At 49.3% G+C, this 16,869-nt stretch overlaps 1 protein-coding gene across 5 annotated transcripts in view; it reads left to right on the plus strand.

Moving 5' to 3' along the window:
* LOC125433846 (retinal homeobox protein Rx1) overlaps window positions 1–15,818 on the plus strand; it is a 32,908-nt gene extending 17,090 nt beyond the window's left edge. For 4 of the 5 annotated variants that reach the window (XM_048498750.1, XM_048498751.1, XM_048498755.1 and 1 more), the window contains exons 2-3: window positions 8,003–8,253; window positions 14,484–15,818. In XM_048498750.1, the coding sequence (XP_048354707.1) occupies window positions 8,003–8,253; window positions 14,484–14,927 (695 nt within the window). In that variant the 3' untranslated portion in view covers window positions 14,928–15,818. Of the gene's footprint in view, window positions 1–735; window positions 780–8,002; window positions 8,254–14,483 lie in introns of all 5 variants that reach the window. The other variant, XM_048498752.1, reaches the window with a different exon arrangement.
* The last annotated feature ends 1,051 nt before the right edge of the window (window positions 15,819–16,869 follow it).

The raw sequence follows: 16,869 nt of genomic DNA on the forward strand, positions 1-16,869 counted from the left end.
TTCCAAAAGTGTCCTGGGAATCTACATCCTGATGTTACTGTTATACACCTGGGGTGGAGATAAGGAAGCCCAGCTGCATCCCTTTCTGGCTGAGAAATTAGAGTCAAGTTTTCCTGGGAAGGGTGTGTGTGGCTTAGAGGGGGGAGGGTTAGTCCCAAGGCCTCCTGGGAACTGTAGTTCCTCAGGCCGTTTTTAGCCTGTACTGTGAACAGGCCTTTTTTCAGCCTGAAAAAGTTCTAGGAAAAGGAAAGGAACGAAGGAAAGTGTGGGAAGGGGGGTGGGGGGCGCCACAGGGGGAAGGAAGGGGGAGGGGCCTGGGAAAGGGGGAGGGGTCAGGGGGATTTTTCACCCCCCACATGACCCAAAGCCATGCGCCCGGTGCGTGGCGCACCCCCTGCCCTCTGGTAGCCCCGCCTCTGCATAATGCCATAAAGTTTACCCTTCAAAGCAGTCTTCAAAGATCTTTGTAGTCTGGAGAACAACTGCAATGTCAGGAGATCTCCAGGCATGACCTGGAGATTGACAACCCTATGATCAGCTCCTTCCCTTCTCTAAACTCTGCCCTCCCTGGGCTCCACCTCCTATCTCTCCGGGTATTTTCCAACCTACTGAGTCCCTTGCTGAGAAAATCACTCTGCCAGCAAGAGAGTTGGTCACATTTCTTTTAGCAGAAATACCCAGGGGATTATGTTTTAATTCTCTCTCTTGCTCTCTCGTATCTCTTTTTTTTTGTAGTTAAAGGTTTCGACTAGATCCCCGCGGATGAAACAAAAACAATTGTGAGTTGTGTGTTTTTTGCTAATCCCGATCAAGCATTGCAGAAAGATTTCAGAGTCCAAGGATAAAAGGCTTAGCGGGAGAATGTTCCGAGGTCTGAAAACGCTTATCAGGGCCAGTCTTCTTGGCATCGGGATGAGCAGAGACACACGCATGCACACGTACACACATGCACTGCCCCCGCGATCGCAGCATTTCAAGGCAAGAGTCATAATCCAGGGAGAAAACACGGCTGATCCTCTCCTTTGAAATTCCAGGCCTGTTGCAGATTAAGGGCCCTTTCCGCACAAATCTCCTAAAAAGTTTGTAAAATGTATTGTCAAAGGCTTTACACAGACTTTTCTCTGTGATACACCTCTGAAGATGCCAGCCACAGATGCAGGCGAAACGCTAGGAACAAGATCCACCAGACCACGGCCACACAGCCTGGAAAACCCACAACAACCAGTTTGTAAAATGTTTTCAGCCCCACCCCCCTTTCTTTGCAGTTGCCCCCTGGAAATGATTTCTGGTCTCCAGTTTGTGATTTCCCCGTTTTTTTCTTTTAGCTTTGTTCTAAATTGATGCTTCGATGCTTCACAGTCTCACGCTGCATCCTATACTTGACGTGCATCAGGGGGAAATGGCGCCTGGGGAAAACACCTGCTCCAGGCACCCCCACGCCCCACACGCCCGTGCTCAGGGGTGGGGCTCAGGGGTGGCTCAGATGGGCACCATAGCACCCCCCGTCCTGGGCATCATTTTGTGGTTGTTCCCTTTTTAAAGGCTCATGCTGCAATTCTCCTAGGGTGCGTACATGAGGCTTCAAAGAGTTGACCTCCCAAAATATTTTGATGAGCTCAGAAAATGACACCAAGCAGGAAGTCCAGGGACTGCAGAGAGGTGCAGGAAATATTTTAAAGAAAATGGGCCTTTCCCCACTCACCTTAAGCCCCGCACTACTCTCCTCAAGTAGCACGGGGTCTCCCGGCACTCCCCACGACAGGGGCAGTGACAGCGCAGCCGCCCCGACGCTGACGCTGTCGCGCCCCCTCAGTGCGCGGCATCCCTGGCGCTCTTGTAAACGGTGCCTTTTAAGTTCCTTTTAGGTTTCTTGGAACAGCTATCCAGTTTTGTTCAGTCACTGAGACTTGCCTTTGCAGGGGCATTTGTCAATTGTTCTCTATCTGGAGTCCTGAATTCAGAACTTTGCACACTCTCAGAGGCTATGACTTCTTTTGGTCTTTGCTTTGGGAAAACTGAGGCACCAAGTATATTCTTATTTCCTTGAGAAGGAGGGGGACCTGGGAGTGGCTCAGCTTTACTGGCTTCATTGTTTTTCCTGTTGCTTTCTTCTAGAAATTTTATTTTAATTTCTGCACTTTGCAAATCAGCTTTCATTTGAGCAGTTTCCGCCTTGTAGGTTTTTAGCTCTGACTTAATTCTACCAAGTTCACTCTGGATTTGGGTTCAATCTTTAAGACAAGTTTCTGATTTTTCTCCAAGCTCCTGATTGCTCTTGTTGAGCTGTTTAATTTTTAAATCTTGTTTCCTAATGCAGTGTTTCAAATCTTTAATCTTATTTTGCCTCCTAGTGAGACTCTCCAATTTCTCAATCTTGTTTTGCCAACTTTTCTATTCTCTCTTAGGGGAACTTGTGTTGGTCTTTGGGTCTGAGTTTCAGAGAGGTGTCCCAGAGAAGGAAGGTCTGAATTCAGGGTGGCAGGCTTCTCTAACCCATGTGTTCCAATTCCTGCCCGCATGTCAGGACTCTGCCATTGCTCAGACACTGTTTTGCGGGTAGCCCTCAGCTGGAGCCTGGTGGGACTTGGGCACCCCCAGCGTGAGCTCCCAAAACCCGAGGGGTAAGAATGGGAAAAGGTGGGTCTGGCCTGGGCGTATGAGGCTGGCTCCCGTCCAAAACTATTCCTCAGATGTGGAGACAAGTGCGGCTCTGCACAGTCTCGTTTCCAGTGCCCAGTTTCTCTACAGAAAGCACACTGATCCTGGGCCAAAACAGCGTTGCAAGGGGCCGGTGGGGGACTGTGGGAGAATCCCCTGTTTCCAAGCTCTTCCCAGGAGCCCCGTCCTCCACCCACTGCCACCTGTAGAGTCCCCTGCACAGCCCCTACCAGCTGATGGTGGCGATTCTCAGCAATGTTTTCTCCAGCTGCCTCCCGACGATCAGCCAAATCTTGGGCTGCCTCTGGCCGCTCGCAGAAAACAACAGTTGCGGCTTGGAGGAGCTCACCTGGATCCTTAACTATATTATTTTTGATCCTATTAAGCTTTTTTCTAATGTCAGGGGCACTACTCCCAATAAAAATGCTATTCAATAAATAATGGGATCCAGCATGGTCCACTTTCAGCACTCAGGATGGATGCGTTCCATGAATGCTGAGGGTGGTTCGTCCATAATGTACAATTTGGACAGATCATGGTGGCGTGGGGCACCTTTCTGAACACCAGCCAGAATTAACTTCCAATGGGCCACCAGACGGTCACAATTGGCACTCCTGTTAATATCCCAGCCCGGGTCCTCTTTGGGGAATATCTGAGCCAGAGTGGGAGGGTTCATCCCATCCCTCCTATTTTCCACATCGCTTTTGACCTCATCCTGAGCTGCCCGCATCACTGGGGACCGCTCAAAAAAAATTTATACTGGAAATTAGTAATTTTAACTGTATTTCTTAACCTTGTTTTGTTTTTATTGTGATTTTAGTGATTTCAGCATTGGTAGCAAAGGAACAGACATGGAGGCGAGATTCTTTCTATAGTAAACAGAGTTTCATTTGGTAGAGAGTGAATTCAGCAGCAGCACCAGGCAGGGCGCAATGCCAAACCTGGGAAAAGCCCCCCGCCCCCCCCCCCCCAACAGGGTACATGCAACACAATTTATAGGGGGAAAATTCAAACACATAGGAGGAGGGCAAATGACAAAAGGTCTTATTTTCTTATTGGTTGAAGCCAAATCCAGAGGTGGAGCAGGAGTCTTCCCTACTGTGGGTGATCTCATCAGTGGCCCAAGGCTCCTGCCGTTGACCTTATCGAGTTAATCCCTTCAGGAGACAAAAGGTGGTAGCCACGGCTAAAGGTGCTCTTCCTGGGTGTGGCTGGTAAAGACCGTCACAAGGTCTGCACCCTTTATGGCCCCTTCCGCACATGCAGACTAATGCACTTTCAATCCACTTTCAGAATTGTTTACAAGTGGATTTTGCTCTTCCGCACAGTAAAATCCAGCTTCAAAGGGCATTGAAAGTGGATTGAAAGTGCATTATTCTGCGTGTGCAGAAGGGGCCTATGTTTCAATTGCAGGAACATTAAAACGGAGGGTGTCGCTTCGTGAATCAAGTCTGGATGCTTCCAACAGTCACGTACATGATGGAGACCTTGGGAAATAAAAACCTAACTAGACAAACTACCTTAGCAAATATGGCTAAACAAACAGAAGAACAGAAATAAAATAAAATGTGTGCTTCTTTTCTTTTATTGCGGGTAACACCCTGAGGGTTAGCTGACTGGGGTGGCCGGCTGTTGGGCTGGTCTTCTCTCTCAGCCTAATCTTGTGAGAAGAAAACAGATAAAGCACAGGTATCAAACTCGCGCCCCTCCAGATGTTGTGGACTACAGTTCCCATCATCCCCTGCCAGCATGATGTCAGGCCCATGCCTGTCAGTGCTTAGATGTCTTGCTGTGTGGGAATTGCAAATGTTTCCTGTAGATGCTTTCCTGTTTCCCTCTCCCCTCCCTGGCAATTCCCTGGTGCTCTGTAGTGCAAATGTTATACTCTCTGTGAAACACATTTGGTGGGAATCAAATGGGGGGGGGGGAATTGAAGGATATAATCACTGGATCTAAGCGGGAGAGCTTAGATTCAGCTTTCTCTGTTACTCTACGCATTGTAGAAATAAACTGCTTTAGGACTTTCCTACGGTCTCTGTTATTTCCACGTTCGAGAGCCTGACACATGATGTCCATAACATCTGAAGGGCCGCGAGTTTGACATCTGTGAGATAAGGGGCTTGTTTGCGGAACACAATCTTGGGTACCGTTTTGGGGAGAAAAGCATGTTAAACGTACATGCGTGCCTAGATAAAGAACCGTCTTCCAGCATCTTGGTCCTGCAGTGACGAAGGTATCAGGCAGAAGCCTTTCACCAACAGAATTTAATTGGCATTATTTCTCCCTCTCTGCTAAAGATGTGGCGCCGTGTGTCAATAAAATGCTGCAAAGGTAGCAGCTCCAATAGGCTTGCGTATCGGTGTTTCTCTCTGGATGCCCATATTGATTTTTGTTTATTTAGATATGTATAACTCGCTTCTCTCTCCATTGGGGACCCAAAGCAGCTTGCGACTGGCCTGCCTTTGGATTGTCCAATAATGAGACTCTGTGTTTCCATGAGCAGCAGTGGCGTAGGAGGTTAAGAGCTCGTGTATCTAATCTGGAGGAACCGGGTTTGATTCCCCGCTCTGCCGCCTGAGCTGTGGAGGCTTATCTGGGGAATTCAGATTAGCCTGTGCACTCCCACACACGCCAGCTGGGTGACCTTGGGCTAGTCACAGCTTCTCGGAGCTCTCTCAGCCCCACCCACCTCACAGGGTGTTTGTTGTGAGGGGGGAAGGGCAAGGAGATTGTCAGCCCCTTTGAGTCTCCTGCAGGAGAGAAAGGGGGGATCTAAATCCAAACTCCTCCTCCTCCTCCTCCTCCTCCTCCTCCTCCTCCTCCTCTTCTTCTTCTTCTTCTTCTTCTTCTTCTTCTTCTTCTTCTTCTTCTTCTTCTTCTTCTTCTTCTTCTTCTTCTTCTTCTTCTTCTTCTTCTTCTTCTTCTTCTTCTTCTTTGTTATAAAACAGAATTCAGGAATGAGCATTTAGACTTCTATGGCCAGAACTAAAGCATATGTGGGGAGTGCTTTGGTTGTGTGTTCCTGTGTTCCTGCATTGCAGGGGGTTGGACTTGGGGTTCAAGAAGAGACTTGGGGTCTCTTCCAACTCTGTGATTCTATAATGAGCAAAGCGCCCTCCATTATGCCGCACGTCATGCCCCACATCACACAACACCACCCCAAGGGGGGATGGCACCCCACTCGTCCCATGGTCTGAAGAGGATGCAGCCTCCCTCGGGATCAAAACAACCAACATTCCACACTACTGACAGAATTACAACAACAGGTTTCTAATGAGCTGATCAGGCATCGCTCAAAGAGCAAAAATGCAAAGAGTGATAAAATACACCCAACCACAGTCATCAAAAGGGAGGGGGGAATGAGGAGAGAAAGGGGGTCCCACGTCCCGGGTGGGAGGTATGGGAGGACCAAACCAGAGATGGGCTGATCATGGCAGCAGCGTTGCTTTTTCCTTTATTTTATCCTCACCACTAAAGCCCTGAGAGGTAGGTTAGACTTGGATTGGCCCAAGGTCCCCCCAGCAAACCCCCCCTGGCAGAGTCTCCCATATTCTAGTCAGACACTCTAACCACGACACTGTGCTAATATTCACAGGTAAAACATGACACAAAAAGAATCAGGATATAATCTATTGTCAGAGGCTTTCACGGCCGGAATCACTGGGGTGCTGTGTGGTTTCCGGGCTGTCTGGCCGTGTTCTAGCAGTATTCTCTGTATGGCCGTGTTGTAGAGAATGCTGCTAGAACAGCCCGGAAACCACACGGCACCCCAGGATATAATCTTCCATGTAAGTAGACCATGGTTGCTTTTGGGATACGGACAGAAGCATCACTAATTCACAGGAAGAAAAATGGAAGGAACTAAGCAGTGTTCTCCAGAGAAGCCTCCACAGCTCAAGCAGCAGAGCAGGGAATCAAACCCGGTTCCTCCAGATTAGAATGCACCTGCTCTTAACCACTGCGGCACTGCTGTTCTCATAGAGTAAGAAAATCGTAGAGTTGGAAGAGACCACAAGGACCATCCTCTGGACATGGCCCACCCTAGGAGAGGGAGGGGAGGGAGTGAGGGGTGGCATGCAAGGGAGGGGAGGGGGGAGGCATTTGGACATGGCCCACCCATCCTAGCGGAGGGAGGGGGAGGGGTGGCATGCAATGGAAGCGGAGGGAGGGAGGGGAGGGAGTGAGGGGTGGCATGCAACGGAGGGTGGGAGGGTGGGGCCCCGGCATCTGGACATGACCCACCCACCCTAGTGGAGGGAGGGGGAGGGGTGACATGCAAGGGAGGGGAGGTAAGGGGAGGGACCCCAGCATCTGGACCTGGCCCACCCATCCACCCTAGCAGAGGGGGAGCGGAGGGAGGGGTGGCATGCAAGGGAGGGGGCCCGGAATTTGGAGATGGCCCACCCATCCTAGTGGAGGGAGGGGGAGGGGTGGCATGCAAGGGAGGGGAGGGAGGGAGCCCCAGCATCTGGACATGGCCCACTCACCCTAGCAGGGGGAGGGGAAGGTGACATGCAAGGGAAGGGGAGGGAGGGAGGGAGGGAGGGAGGGAGGGGTGGCATCCAAGGGAGGGAAGGGGAGGAGGCCTGGCATCTGGATCTGGTCCACCCAACTTAGCGGAAGGGGAGTGAGAGAGGGGAGTGAGAGAAGGGAGTGAGGGAGGGGTGGCATGCAAGGTAGGGGTGTCCAGAGTGGGTGGGCCATATCACCTCCCATTCCCTTGCATGCCACCCCTCCCTCCCTCCCCACTCCACTAGGGTGGGTTGGGCAGGTCCAGATGCCAGGGTCCCTCCCCTTACCTCCCCTCCCTTGCATGTCTCCCCTCCCCACTCCACTAGGGTGGGTGGGGCAGGTCCAGATGCCAGCCCCTCCCCTCCCTTGCATGCCACCCCTCCCCTCCCTCTCCCCTCCCTCCAGTGTCAGCTCACAGACTTATTTCATACAATGGCATGTATAATATTTGAAAATAAAAAAATGGAGTGGAGGTAGGGATTCCTTGAAAAGTGCTGGATGTAGTGGATTTTCCATAATCTGGTAGTTTTTGCTCCTAATGCTTGCATCCATGGCTGACATCTTCAGAGGCAAGTCACGGCCAGATGTGTTTCTTCCTGTGACATGATGTGACGTGATTGTGTGGTGGGGTATGTGCTTTGTCCACCTCACAGGTGGGAGGGGTGTATGTTTCGTCTGCCTGTGAGGTGACAAAACACATATCCTGCCACACATTAACTCCACTCTGCGGCACAGAGCGAAACACGTCATGCTGCGACGTGCCTCTGACGATGACAGCCAGGAAGAGAGGGAACGCCAGAAGTCCCTAACTGTTGCCTTCTCTGACCTACAGAGGCCAAGATGTTCCTCAGTAAGTGTGAGGGGGAACTGAGCGAGTTGCGGAAGAGCGTGGACAGTGAAGGCACCACCCCAGAGACACAGGATGAGGAGCAACCCAAGAAGAAGCATCGCCGAAATCGGACCACGTTCACCACCTACCAGCTGCATGAACTGGAGAGGGCCTTTGAGAAATCACACTACCCAGACGTCTACAGTCGGGAAGAGCTGGCCATGAAAGTCAACTTGCCAGAGGTCAGAGTTCAGGTGAGAACAATATATGCAACTGATCAAGTCCTTGACCAATTCAATTGCAACCCTTATGTAATCAAGTGCTGAAATAGTGGCCTATTATACAGGTACTCTGCCCCGCAGTGAGGGTATGGTTTCTGAGGGGCGGATATTTTTGTGCTGATACCATCCAAATTGTTCTCCGAAGATCTCCAAAGGTCTGCAGTTAGCAAGAGCGGGGAACCCCCGATGTTTTCCTCTTGGTTCGGGGTTCCATTCCTTCTGGGTCACTCCTCGTCAAAGGCCAAGATCAAAGGTTGCCCCCCCCCCCCCAGTCCTCGTGGGGATCAATGTCTGGTATTTTCCTAAAAATACCAAAGCAATGAAAGAAGCTTGCACAATATCGATATAAGAAACATTGAAATCACCTTTAAAGGGCTTTAAAAAACAAAACAAAAAAGGCAACCTTCAATCTTAGCTTTGGATGGGGACTGACCTGGAGGTGGGGGCAGGCAAGCAGGCAAACCACGCAGCAGGCAGTGGATTTCCTCATGCTCAAATAAGGAAACACGAGGAGACCCCAATGCGAAGGCACTATGGGACTAGAAGCGTGGCAGAAAGTGCTCCACTCACAATAGGCCAATGGATAGGCTGACCAGACATCCCGCTTTTGGCGGGACAGTCCCGCCTTGAAACAACTTGTCCCTAGTCCCGCGGGTTTTTTCAAAAGTCCCGGGTTTTGGAAGGCTGCCACACTGCCTTCTGGGGCGCAAGCACATTTATTCTTTTTCTGTTTTGAAATAAAAGACGTTATTGTCAATGCTGTATATGAATACTGGATCTTGCAATTGCAAGGTTTTATGTGTGGATAGATTTAATTTTTTAAAAAAGAGAAGATGAAGTCCCACCCATAACAAATGAGCAAAGCACAAGAGCTCATATATTAATAGGACAGCACAGTGTGCTGTAGAAGCTAGAGTATCAGCCGAGGACTGGGCATCCCTAGCTTCAGACACCTATTTTGTCATGAAGAATATTGACTTGATTTTGAAACAATCTCCTTTGTACTGTCGAAAGCTTTCACGTTGGGACTCAACTGGTTGTTGTGGGTTTTCCAGGCTGGGTGGCCGTAGTCTGGTAGATCTTGTTCCTAACATTTTGCCTGCAACTGTGGCTGGCATCTTCAGAGGTGCATCACAGAGAGAAGTGTGCTGCACACTGTGTTACTGTGTCTAGACACTGTGTCTCCTTTGTTTAACCTACCTCAAAGAATTGTTATGAAGACTGGGTAGGGGCAGAAAACCACCCCGAAATCTTGGATGAAAGACGGGATAAAGACATGCTGCACAGACAGAACCAATAATAATAATAATGATGATGATGATGATGATGATGATGATGATGATGATGATGATGATGATGATGATGATGATGATAATGTATTGTCGAAGGCTTTCACGGCCGGAATCACTTGGGTGCTGTGTGGTTTCCGGGCTGTATGGCCGTGTTCTAGCAGCATTCTCTCCTGACGTTTCGCCTGCATCTGTGGCTGGCATCTTCAGAGGATCTCTCTGAAGATGCCAGCCACAGATGCAGGCGAAACGTCAGGAGAGAATGCTGCTAGAACACGGCCATACAGCCCAGAAATAACACAGCACCCAAATAATAATAATAATAATAATAATAATAATAATAATAATAATAATAATAATAATAAAAAGTCTAGCAATCATTCTCCAAAAGAAAAAATGTCATAGGAGTCAAAAGGAAAGGAAGGGAAGTCAAGAAACATCTTGAGGAAGATGGTTGCATAGTTGGAGTGAAATCCCTGCACTGTTTGCCCTTCTTACAATATTCAGAGGCAGGGCTGAGCCCGAACAGAAGGTCTAAAGTTTGGGGGATATATCCATCTATGGAATCTGGTCTTCAACCATCCAGCACACTGCAGGTTTTTTAAAAAATCAGCACATTGGATTGTGCCCAAAAATGCATTGATAGCTAGTGAAGGACGCTCAGTTTTGGGGCGAAATGGGCCGTCATGTTGTTTCTGCATTCTGAAACAATGGTAGGGCAGCCAACTGCTGGTTGAGAAATCCCTGGCGCTCTGGGGGCGGAGCTTGGGGAGGGTGGGGCTCAGGGAGGGGAGGGGAGGGACTTCAGCAAAGTATAATGCCGTAGAGCCCCCCCTCTTCAAAGCAGAACTGATCACTGTTGCAGAAGGATCTCCCTACCCGCAAGCTAAAACAGATACGCTCTGCTGGGCACAGGGTTTACATTGACTGGGATGAGGTTTTTAGCTAAACCAGAATCAATCTAATTTGAATCCATCTCTTTCTCTGCTTTTTATTTTGTTTTGCTGACTTACAGCAACCCCCCCCCCCTCCCCGGAGAGTTTTCAAGGCAAGAGACGTTCAGAGGTGGTTTGCCATCGCTTGGCTTCGTGTCATGCCCCTGGTATTCCTTGGAGGTCTCCCTTCCAAATACTTACCAGGGTGCACCCTGCTTAGCTTCTGAGATCTGGCAAGATCAGGCTAGCCTGGGGCTATCTGGGTCAGGGCTGATTGATTGTTAAACCGAGCTAATTTGAGACCTATCATTAGCACCATCTGCCAGGCAGTTGTTTACCTGCCAGGCCTAAACTGGTGGAGTTCAATATTTCTCCGTTTCTCAAGGGCCAAGATTCAGCCTCAGACTGGGCCTCTTGCATCCTTCAGCAAGTGAGATGGCGATAAGGACCATGTTTCTCTGAGCATGTGAAGAGTAATTTCCCCAGTCAACCCTGACACAGTTTGCACCCACATGCTAAGGAGGAGAAGATATCCTGTATTCCATTCTGGCATTGTTTTGCGTTGTCTCTCTCATATTGAGACTACATTTCCCAGAATGCTCATTAGTAAAACACTGCACAAAAAGTATACCTATTTCTGATTTATATATATTAAGTTGTATATTGTATTTTAGTAGCAAATTTTGGTCCTTGACCATAACAAAATATTCATTCACTCGTTGCTCAAAAAGAAACAAGATTCTGTCACGGGTATAATCTTACCCTGGTAAAAGAATCTGGGAGTTTGCACTAGTAGTAACACACACACACAAAAATTGCACTAAATATAGGTTCACCTGTAATACATCAGTCCCAACAGGCAGGAAAAGTGGGCTATGATTATTTAGTCATAAATATGAAACTCAAGCAATATGCAAGCAATATTCAGTGGCAAAATTAATTAAAGTGTGGAATTTGCAACTTCAAATGCACACTCAGGCGGTGTGAAAATGGTTTAAAACAGTGTAAAAGGGTTTACACCGTTTTCACACCACTGTTTTTGGCCCATGTGGAATTCGCCTGAGTGTTATCCCACAACGTACAGTGGAGTTATAAGAACAAAAAAACCCACAAAGCTTGTCACTCCTCCAGATAAAATCCGACCTGGAATATATTTATGAATATACAATCATAACCCATTTTTCCTGGCTGTTGTGATTGATATATTACAGGCGAGCTTATATTTAGTGCAACATTTTTGTGTGTATTGCTACATGTATCATCATCTATATATATAAAAAGCTAACAGTGTTTTTGTTGATGATAGTATACCTCAGTAACTGCTGGGCCAATTCCTCTGAAAATTCCCAGCCACTATAGTCAGCCAGGCGAGAGTGTTTTTAGATGTTCACAGAAATTTCACACCTGGACCAGGTAAAACACCTTTTCCTGGCGCTCCCTGGTGAAGGACATGCAGCTGCCTGTGTATAACTGTCACCCTTAGAATGTTCGTGCAGCTTAGAATGATATGAGCAGTGAAAACAGTACATAGGCAGTAACTCGAGTGGAAGCAAAACACATACACACACATACACACGAGGGAGAGGGAAGGGAGGGAGAGGGAGGGAGGGAGGGAGGGAAAGGTGGCATGCAAGGGAAGAGAAGTGAGAGAGGGGAGACAGTGAGGGGTGGCATGCAAGGGAGGGGAGGCAGGGGGCCCAGCATCTGGATATGACCCACCTACCCTAGCGGAGGAAAAGAGAAGGGAAGGAGGGGGAGGGGTGGCATGCAAGGGAAGAGAAGAGAGGGAGGGAGGGAAGAGAGTGAGGGGCGACATGCAAGGGATGGGAGGGAGGGGCCAGGCACCCTAGATTCCCTAAATACTGCGGTTACAGTTAAGAAAACCAGGCACGCATTACTTAGGAGTAAGCTCGGTACAGCAACCGTGACATACTTTGAATGGCTGCGTCGCGCCCCTCAGAGGGTTTCCTCAGAAGCGACACCCATTGCCACCAACCAAACTTACTCCCAGGTAAAGGATCATGACCAGCCAGCCTACATGTGTGTGAGGGGTACCTTTCCATTTCCCCCCCCCACCCCAAGGAATGCGGGCACACACATCACTGACATCGCACAGTATCAGGCTGTGTTTGCATGAGCACGTACTGCTGGCCTCTGCAATTGATTTGCTGCCACGGTTCCTTTCCCATTTCACCACAATAAGCCACAGCAACGTGTGGCCGGGCCCCGCTAGTATTCACATATTTTCTTTTTTGGCAGTGTTTTACTAGTCTAGTACTGTGAATTGGGGGAAGAAGACGGGAGCGAAGAAAGGAGCCAAGGCAGTTTGGGGATGCACACAGTAACTGGTGTAATTTAAACAAAAAATGGAGAGAGATCCGCCCGTGCACCACTTCACTTTCGAAGCAAGTGGAAACCTTTTATTGTCAGCACTGAATACAATAGAGCAGGCAAAGCATTATATCCCCCACAGTAAAACTGTCATTCCCACACCCCGCCATTCTCCACCTTTGGGCAGGAAGGCACACTCACACACATTTCTTGGGCAGGGAGAAACAGACATCCCAAACCTACACCCTGCTCCCAGCTGCAGTAGTCTTTATGAGTGAGGTAAAAGACAGACTGGTACCAGCTGGAATCAACACAAACAATTGCCAAGGCCGCCCTCTAAGTGTGACCCCAAATGAAATATGGCAGGGCCCTGGCTAACATATCACAGGGCCATGACAGCAACCCAGAAGTCCACAATCCAGGGAATATTGGAAGCACTCCTGTTGCTGATGGGCTCGCAATTGCATACTCCAATTCAATCATTCAATGTCGGTTGAATGATGTGGGTTAAATTATTCTTTTCTGTTTTCATTACTGTCAAATAGGGTCTTTGATGCAGAACTAAGCACAGGGGGGCATCTAGGCTAGATGTTTCCTCCAGTGCGGAACCTTTGACCCACAGTGTGCAATTTCTCCACTTCCTCCCTCCCGCAGCATCCTGGCCCCAACACCCAAAAAACCTCGTGCCTTCGAGAGTGGACCCCCAAGAACAGAACTGTGGGGTATTTTAGAATGCCACAGGAGAAAGCAGGGAAATAGTTCTTCATCAACAAACATCTAGATTGGATCCGAGCCATTAACATGTTTTCCAGATCAATTAAATCCAGAGCATGAAAGTTTGAATGATCTGGTGCAAACTACACGAATGGTTTGGAAAACTGTTTCCAAACTGTTTCCCATTGGGGGTCATTCGATGCCTAATTTCCAATCTGTGAAGAATGACAACCCCACCCCCAATGTCTTATGGTTAGGGGGATGATATGTTGTCCCCTTGGACGGTTCAATAACAAGACTCTGTTTTCAGATGATTTCTTTTTTTATGAAACAGCATCAGGAATAAGCATTTAGACTTCAATTGCCAGAACTAAAGTTGGCAGAACTAAAGTTGCAGACAAGCTTCCTCCATTATACCCCGTGTCACTCAATGCCATCCCAGAATAGCAGTTCCAAAGAGGGGAAAACCCCCAACCAGTTCCACAGTCTAGAGACAATGCAGCCTCCCCACCCCTTGGGCCAAAACAACCTACATCCGTGGTAGCAAACCTTTGGCGCTCCAGATGTTATGGACTACAATTCCCACCAGCCCCTGCCAGCATGGTCAATTGGCCATGCTGGCAGGGGCTGATGGGAATTGTAGTCCATAACATCTGGAGCGCCAAAGGTTCACCACCACTGACCTACATTCTACTCTACTGCAAGAACTAGAACAGCAGGTGTCTAATGAGCTGATCAGGCATTGCCTGGAAAGTGAAAATACAGAGAGTGAATGGGGGGGAATGAAAGGGGGGGGTGGAGAAGAGAGAAAGAGTATCCCACATTCAGTCCAGGAGACATGGCAGGATCAAACCAGAAATGGACTGATAATGACACGAGGCTTAGATGGGGCAGCTGGTGTGGACGTGTTCAGCTTCTGCCTCTCTCGTTACAGGTCTGGTTCCAAAACCGGAGGGCCAAGTGGCGGCGGCAGGAGAAAATGGAGGCCAACTCAATGAAGCTCCATGACACCCCCATGCTGTCCTTCAACAGGCCTCCCATGGCTGCTAATGTTGGACCCATTGGCAACTCACTGCCACTAGACCCGTGGCTGACATCACCCATCTCCAGCACCACCACAGTGCACAGCATCCCGGGATTTATGGGCCCCACCCAAGGCCTGCAGCCCACTTATGCTGGGCACACTTTCCTCAACAGCCCGCCCGCCATGTCCCAGAGCATGCAACCGATGGCGCCCGCACCATACCAGTGCACTGCACCTTTCGTAGACAAGTACTCCTTGGAGGATGTTGACCAGAGAAGTTCCAGCATCGCTTCCTTGCGCATGAAAGCCAAGGAACACATTCAGACCATTGACAAAACATGGCAGCCCATCTGACGGGGGGTTGAGATGTCCATGCCAAACAGCGAAATGGTGGCTTTCCACAGAAGGTATCTTCGGAACACCGAGAATATACCTCTTTGCCTCTTCTCTTCACGGCCTGTGCAAATGACTACTGCGTGAGGTATCACAGGCTAGAAACTCATCTTTAAATTTACTTGAAGGCCCCACTAGGCGGGTTTACATCAGTCAACGTGTGGCTTTCGGTCTTCTGTGGTCGGACGCCATCTTGGCTGGGGACCTGCCTTCCTCAGTGTGACTGGAAAACAAACTAAGCAACTATCCCACAAGGGGCAATGAGGAAGTAGCGGAGGAGAACTTTTGCTCTGGGAATGTCTCTTCCTAGTGGGTGTTGGTTGTGTCCTCCAGGAGAGCAACTTCATCCCTGCTGCAGAGTCATCTTCTGCCTCAGACTGAAGAAAAGTAGAGACATTCATCATGGCTGTGATGAAAAGGCAAAGGCCTGAGGCAAAATAGGGCCACCACAGTCACCCTCGGCCGCAGTGTTTAAGTGGCTAGTCCTTGTGGAGGGCAGGTGGGTTGCCCATGCTGTAGAAGGACATCCGGTGTCACCAGAAAGGGGACCGTCCAGCTGCCGCTTCTACAAACTGGCACCAGCCCTGAGAAATCCTTCCAAACCAAAAGGACAACCTACAGGGTTGAACGTTTTCACTGGCCAAAGGTTGTACCAAACAGACCTCATCCTGAACTCCCGTGTATATTGCCACACCCCTTTGAACCTGTTTTGCGCTTCGCTTGTTTCCCCTTCCCTTGGGCTGACGTTCCTTTCAGAGTTTTCTCTTCCCTGATCGTTCCCCAGTGTGATTTTTATACTGCAGAGTTTACCAAACAGAATTGGTGAAGAAAAAAAAAGAAAGAAAAAAGAGAGATTTAGTTTTTTGGATGATGTCTCAATTTCTCTTTCCTCCGGCAGCACTATGGAACAGCTATTTTGATCTTTCCCCCATATACTCAAAATATTTAGAGTCAAAACCTAAAACATAATCCAGCAAAAGTGGACTGGCCCGTTAACTTACTGGGAGAATTTGTGGCCCAGTCTTGACACCCATGGGGGTCTAGGGCTGCCAGCCTTGAGCTTGCAAATGCTAGAAGATTTTGGGAGCTCCACCCTGGGGAGGATGGAGTTTCAGAAGGATGTGACATCATTTCTGGGTGATGTGCTGGGATTTCCCCCTAATCTCTATGGGGTAAAGACCAAAGAGACTGAGGAAATTCCTAGAGTGTCACCATCCACCTCTTTCTTCTCTTTCATATTTATTACCACTCCTCAAATTATTTAAGATGGGGATTGAGGGCAGGGGTGGTGGATTGTCAGGTGTCAGCAAGAAAATTAAAATATTATGGTGGACAACGCCAACTGAGAGGACTGAGTAGTGGTCCCTGACTGACCGTCTAAATTGAAAGTCTTCTCTAACACATCTAAGGACATAGGTAAGGGGGGGTGTTTCCTGGCTTCAAACCCCTCCATTACATGTCCAAAGCTCCGTCCCCTCTCGCCCCCTCCCTTTGCCCCCCTCCTCGCCGGCTGGACTTCCAGCCGGCAGTCCCTTCTGCCCTCCCCTCCAGGAAGAAGAGACTGCAGTCCCCGGCTTCGGAGAGCTGCTTTTATAAGCACTGAGACCGGGAAGTGGGGCTCAGGAGGTGGGGCTATGCCACCACCCACCCATGGGGGTGTGGCCACGTCTCCCCAAGCCCCACCCCCTGCCCTCAGTGCTTATAAAAGCAGCTCTCTGAGGCTGGGACGGCAGTCTCTTGTGGCCTCCCCAGAGGGGAGGGCAGAAGGGACTGCCGGCTGCCGGCTCAGCTGGCGGCGGGGGTGGGTGGGGGGCGGGGGGCAGAGCCAGGCGGGGGTGGAGCCAGAGCCTTCATTTCCAGATGGGGGCTGGCAGAGCCCTGTCACCAGGCTGGATATGGTGGG

The sequence above is a fragment of the Sphaerodactylus townsendi genome, linkage group LG05 (assembly GCF_021028975.2).
Source record: "Sphaerodactylus townsendi isolate TG3544 linkage group LG05, MPM_Stown_v2.3, whole genome shotgun sequence".
NCBI classification, from domain to species: domain Eukaryota; kingdom Metazoa; phylum Chordata; class Lepidosauria; order Squamata; family Sphaerodactylidae; genus Sphaerodactylus; species Sphaerodactylus townsendi.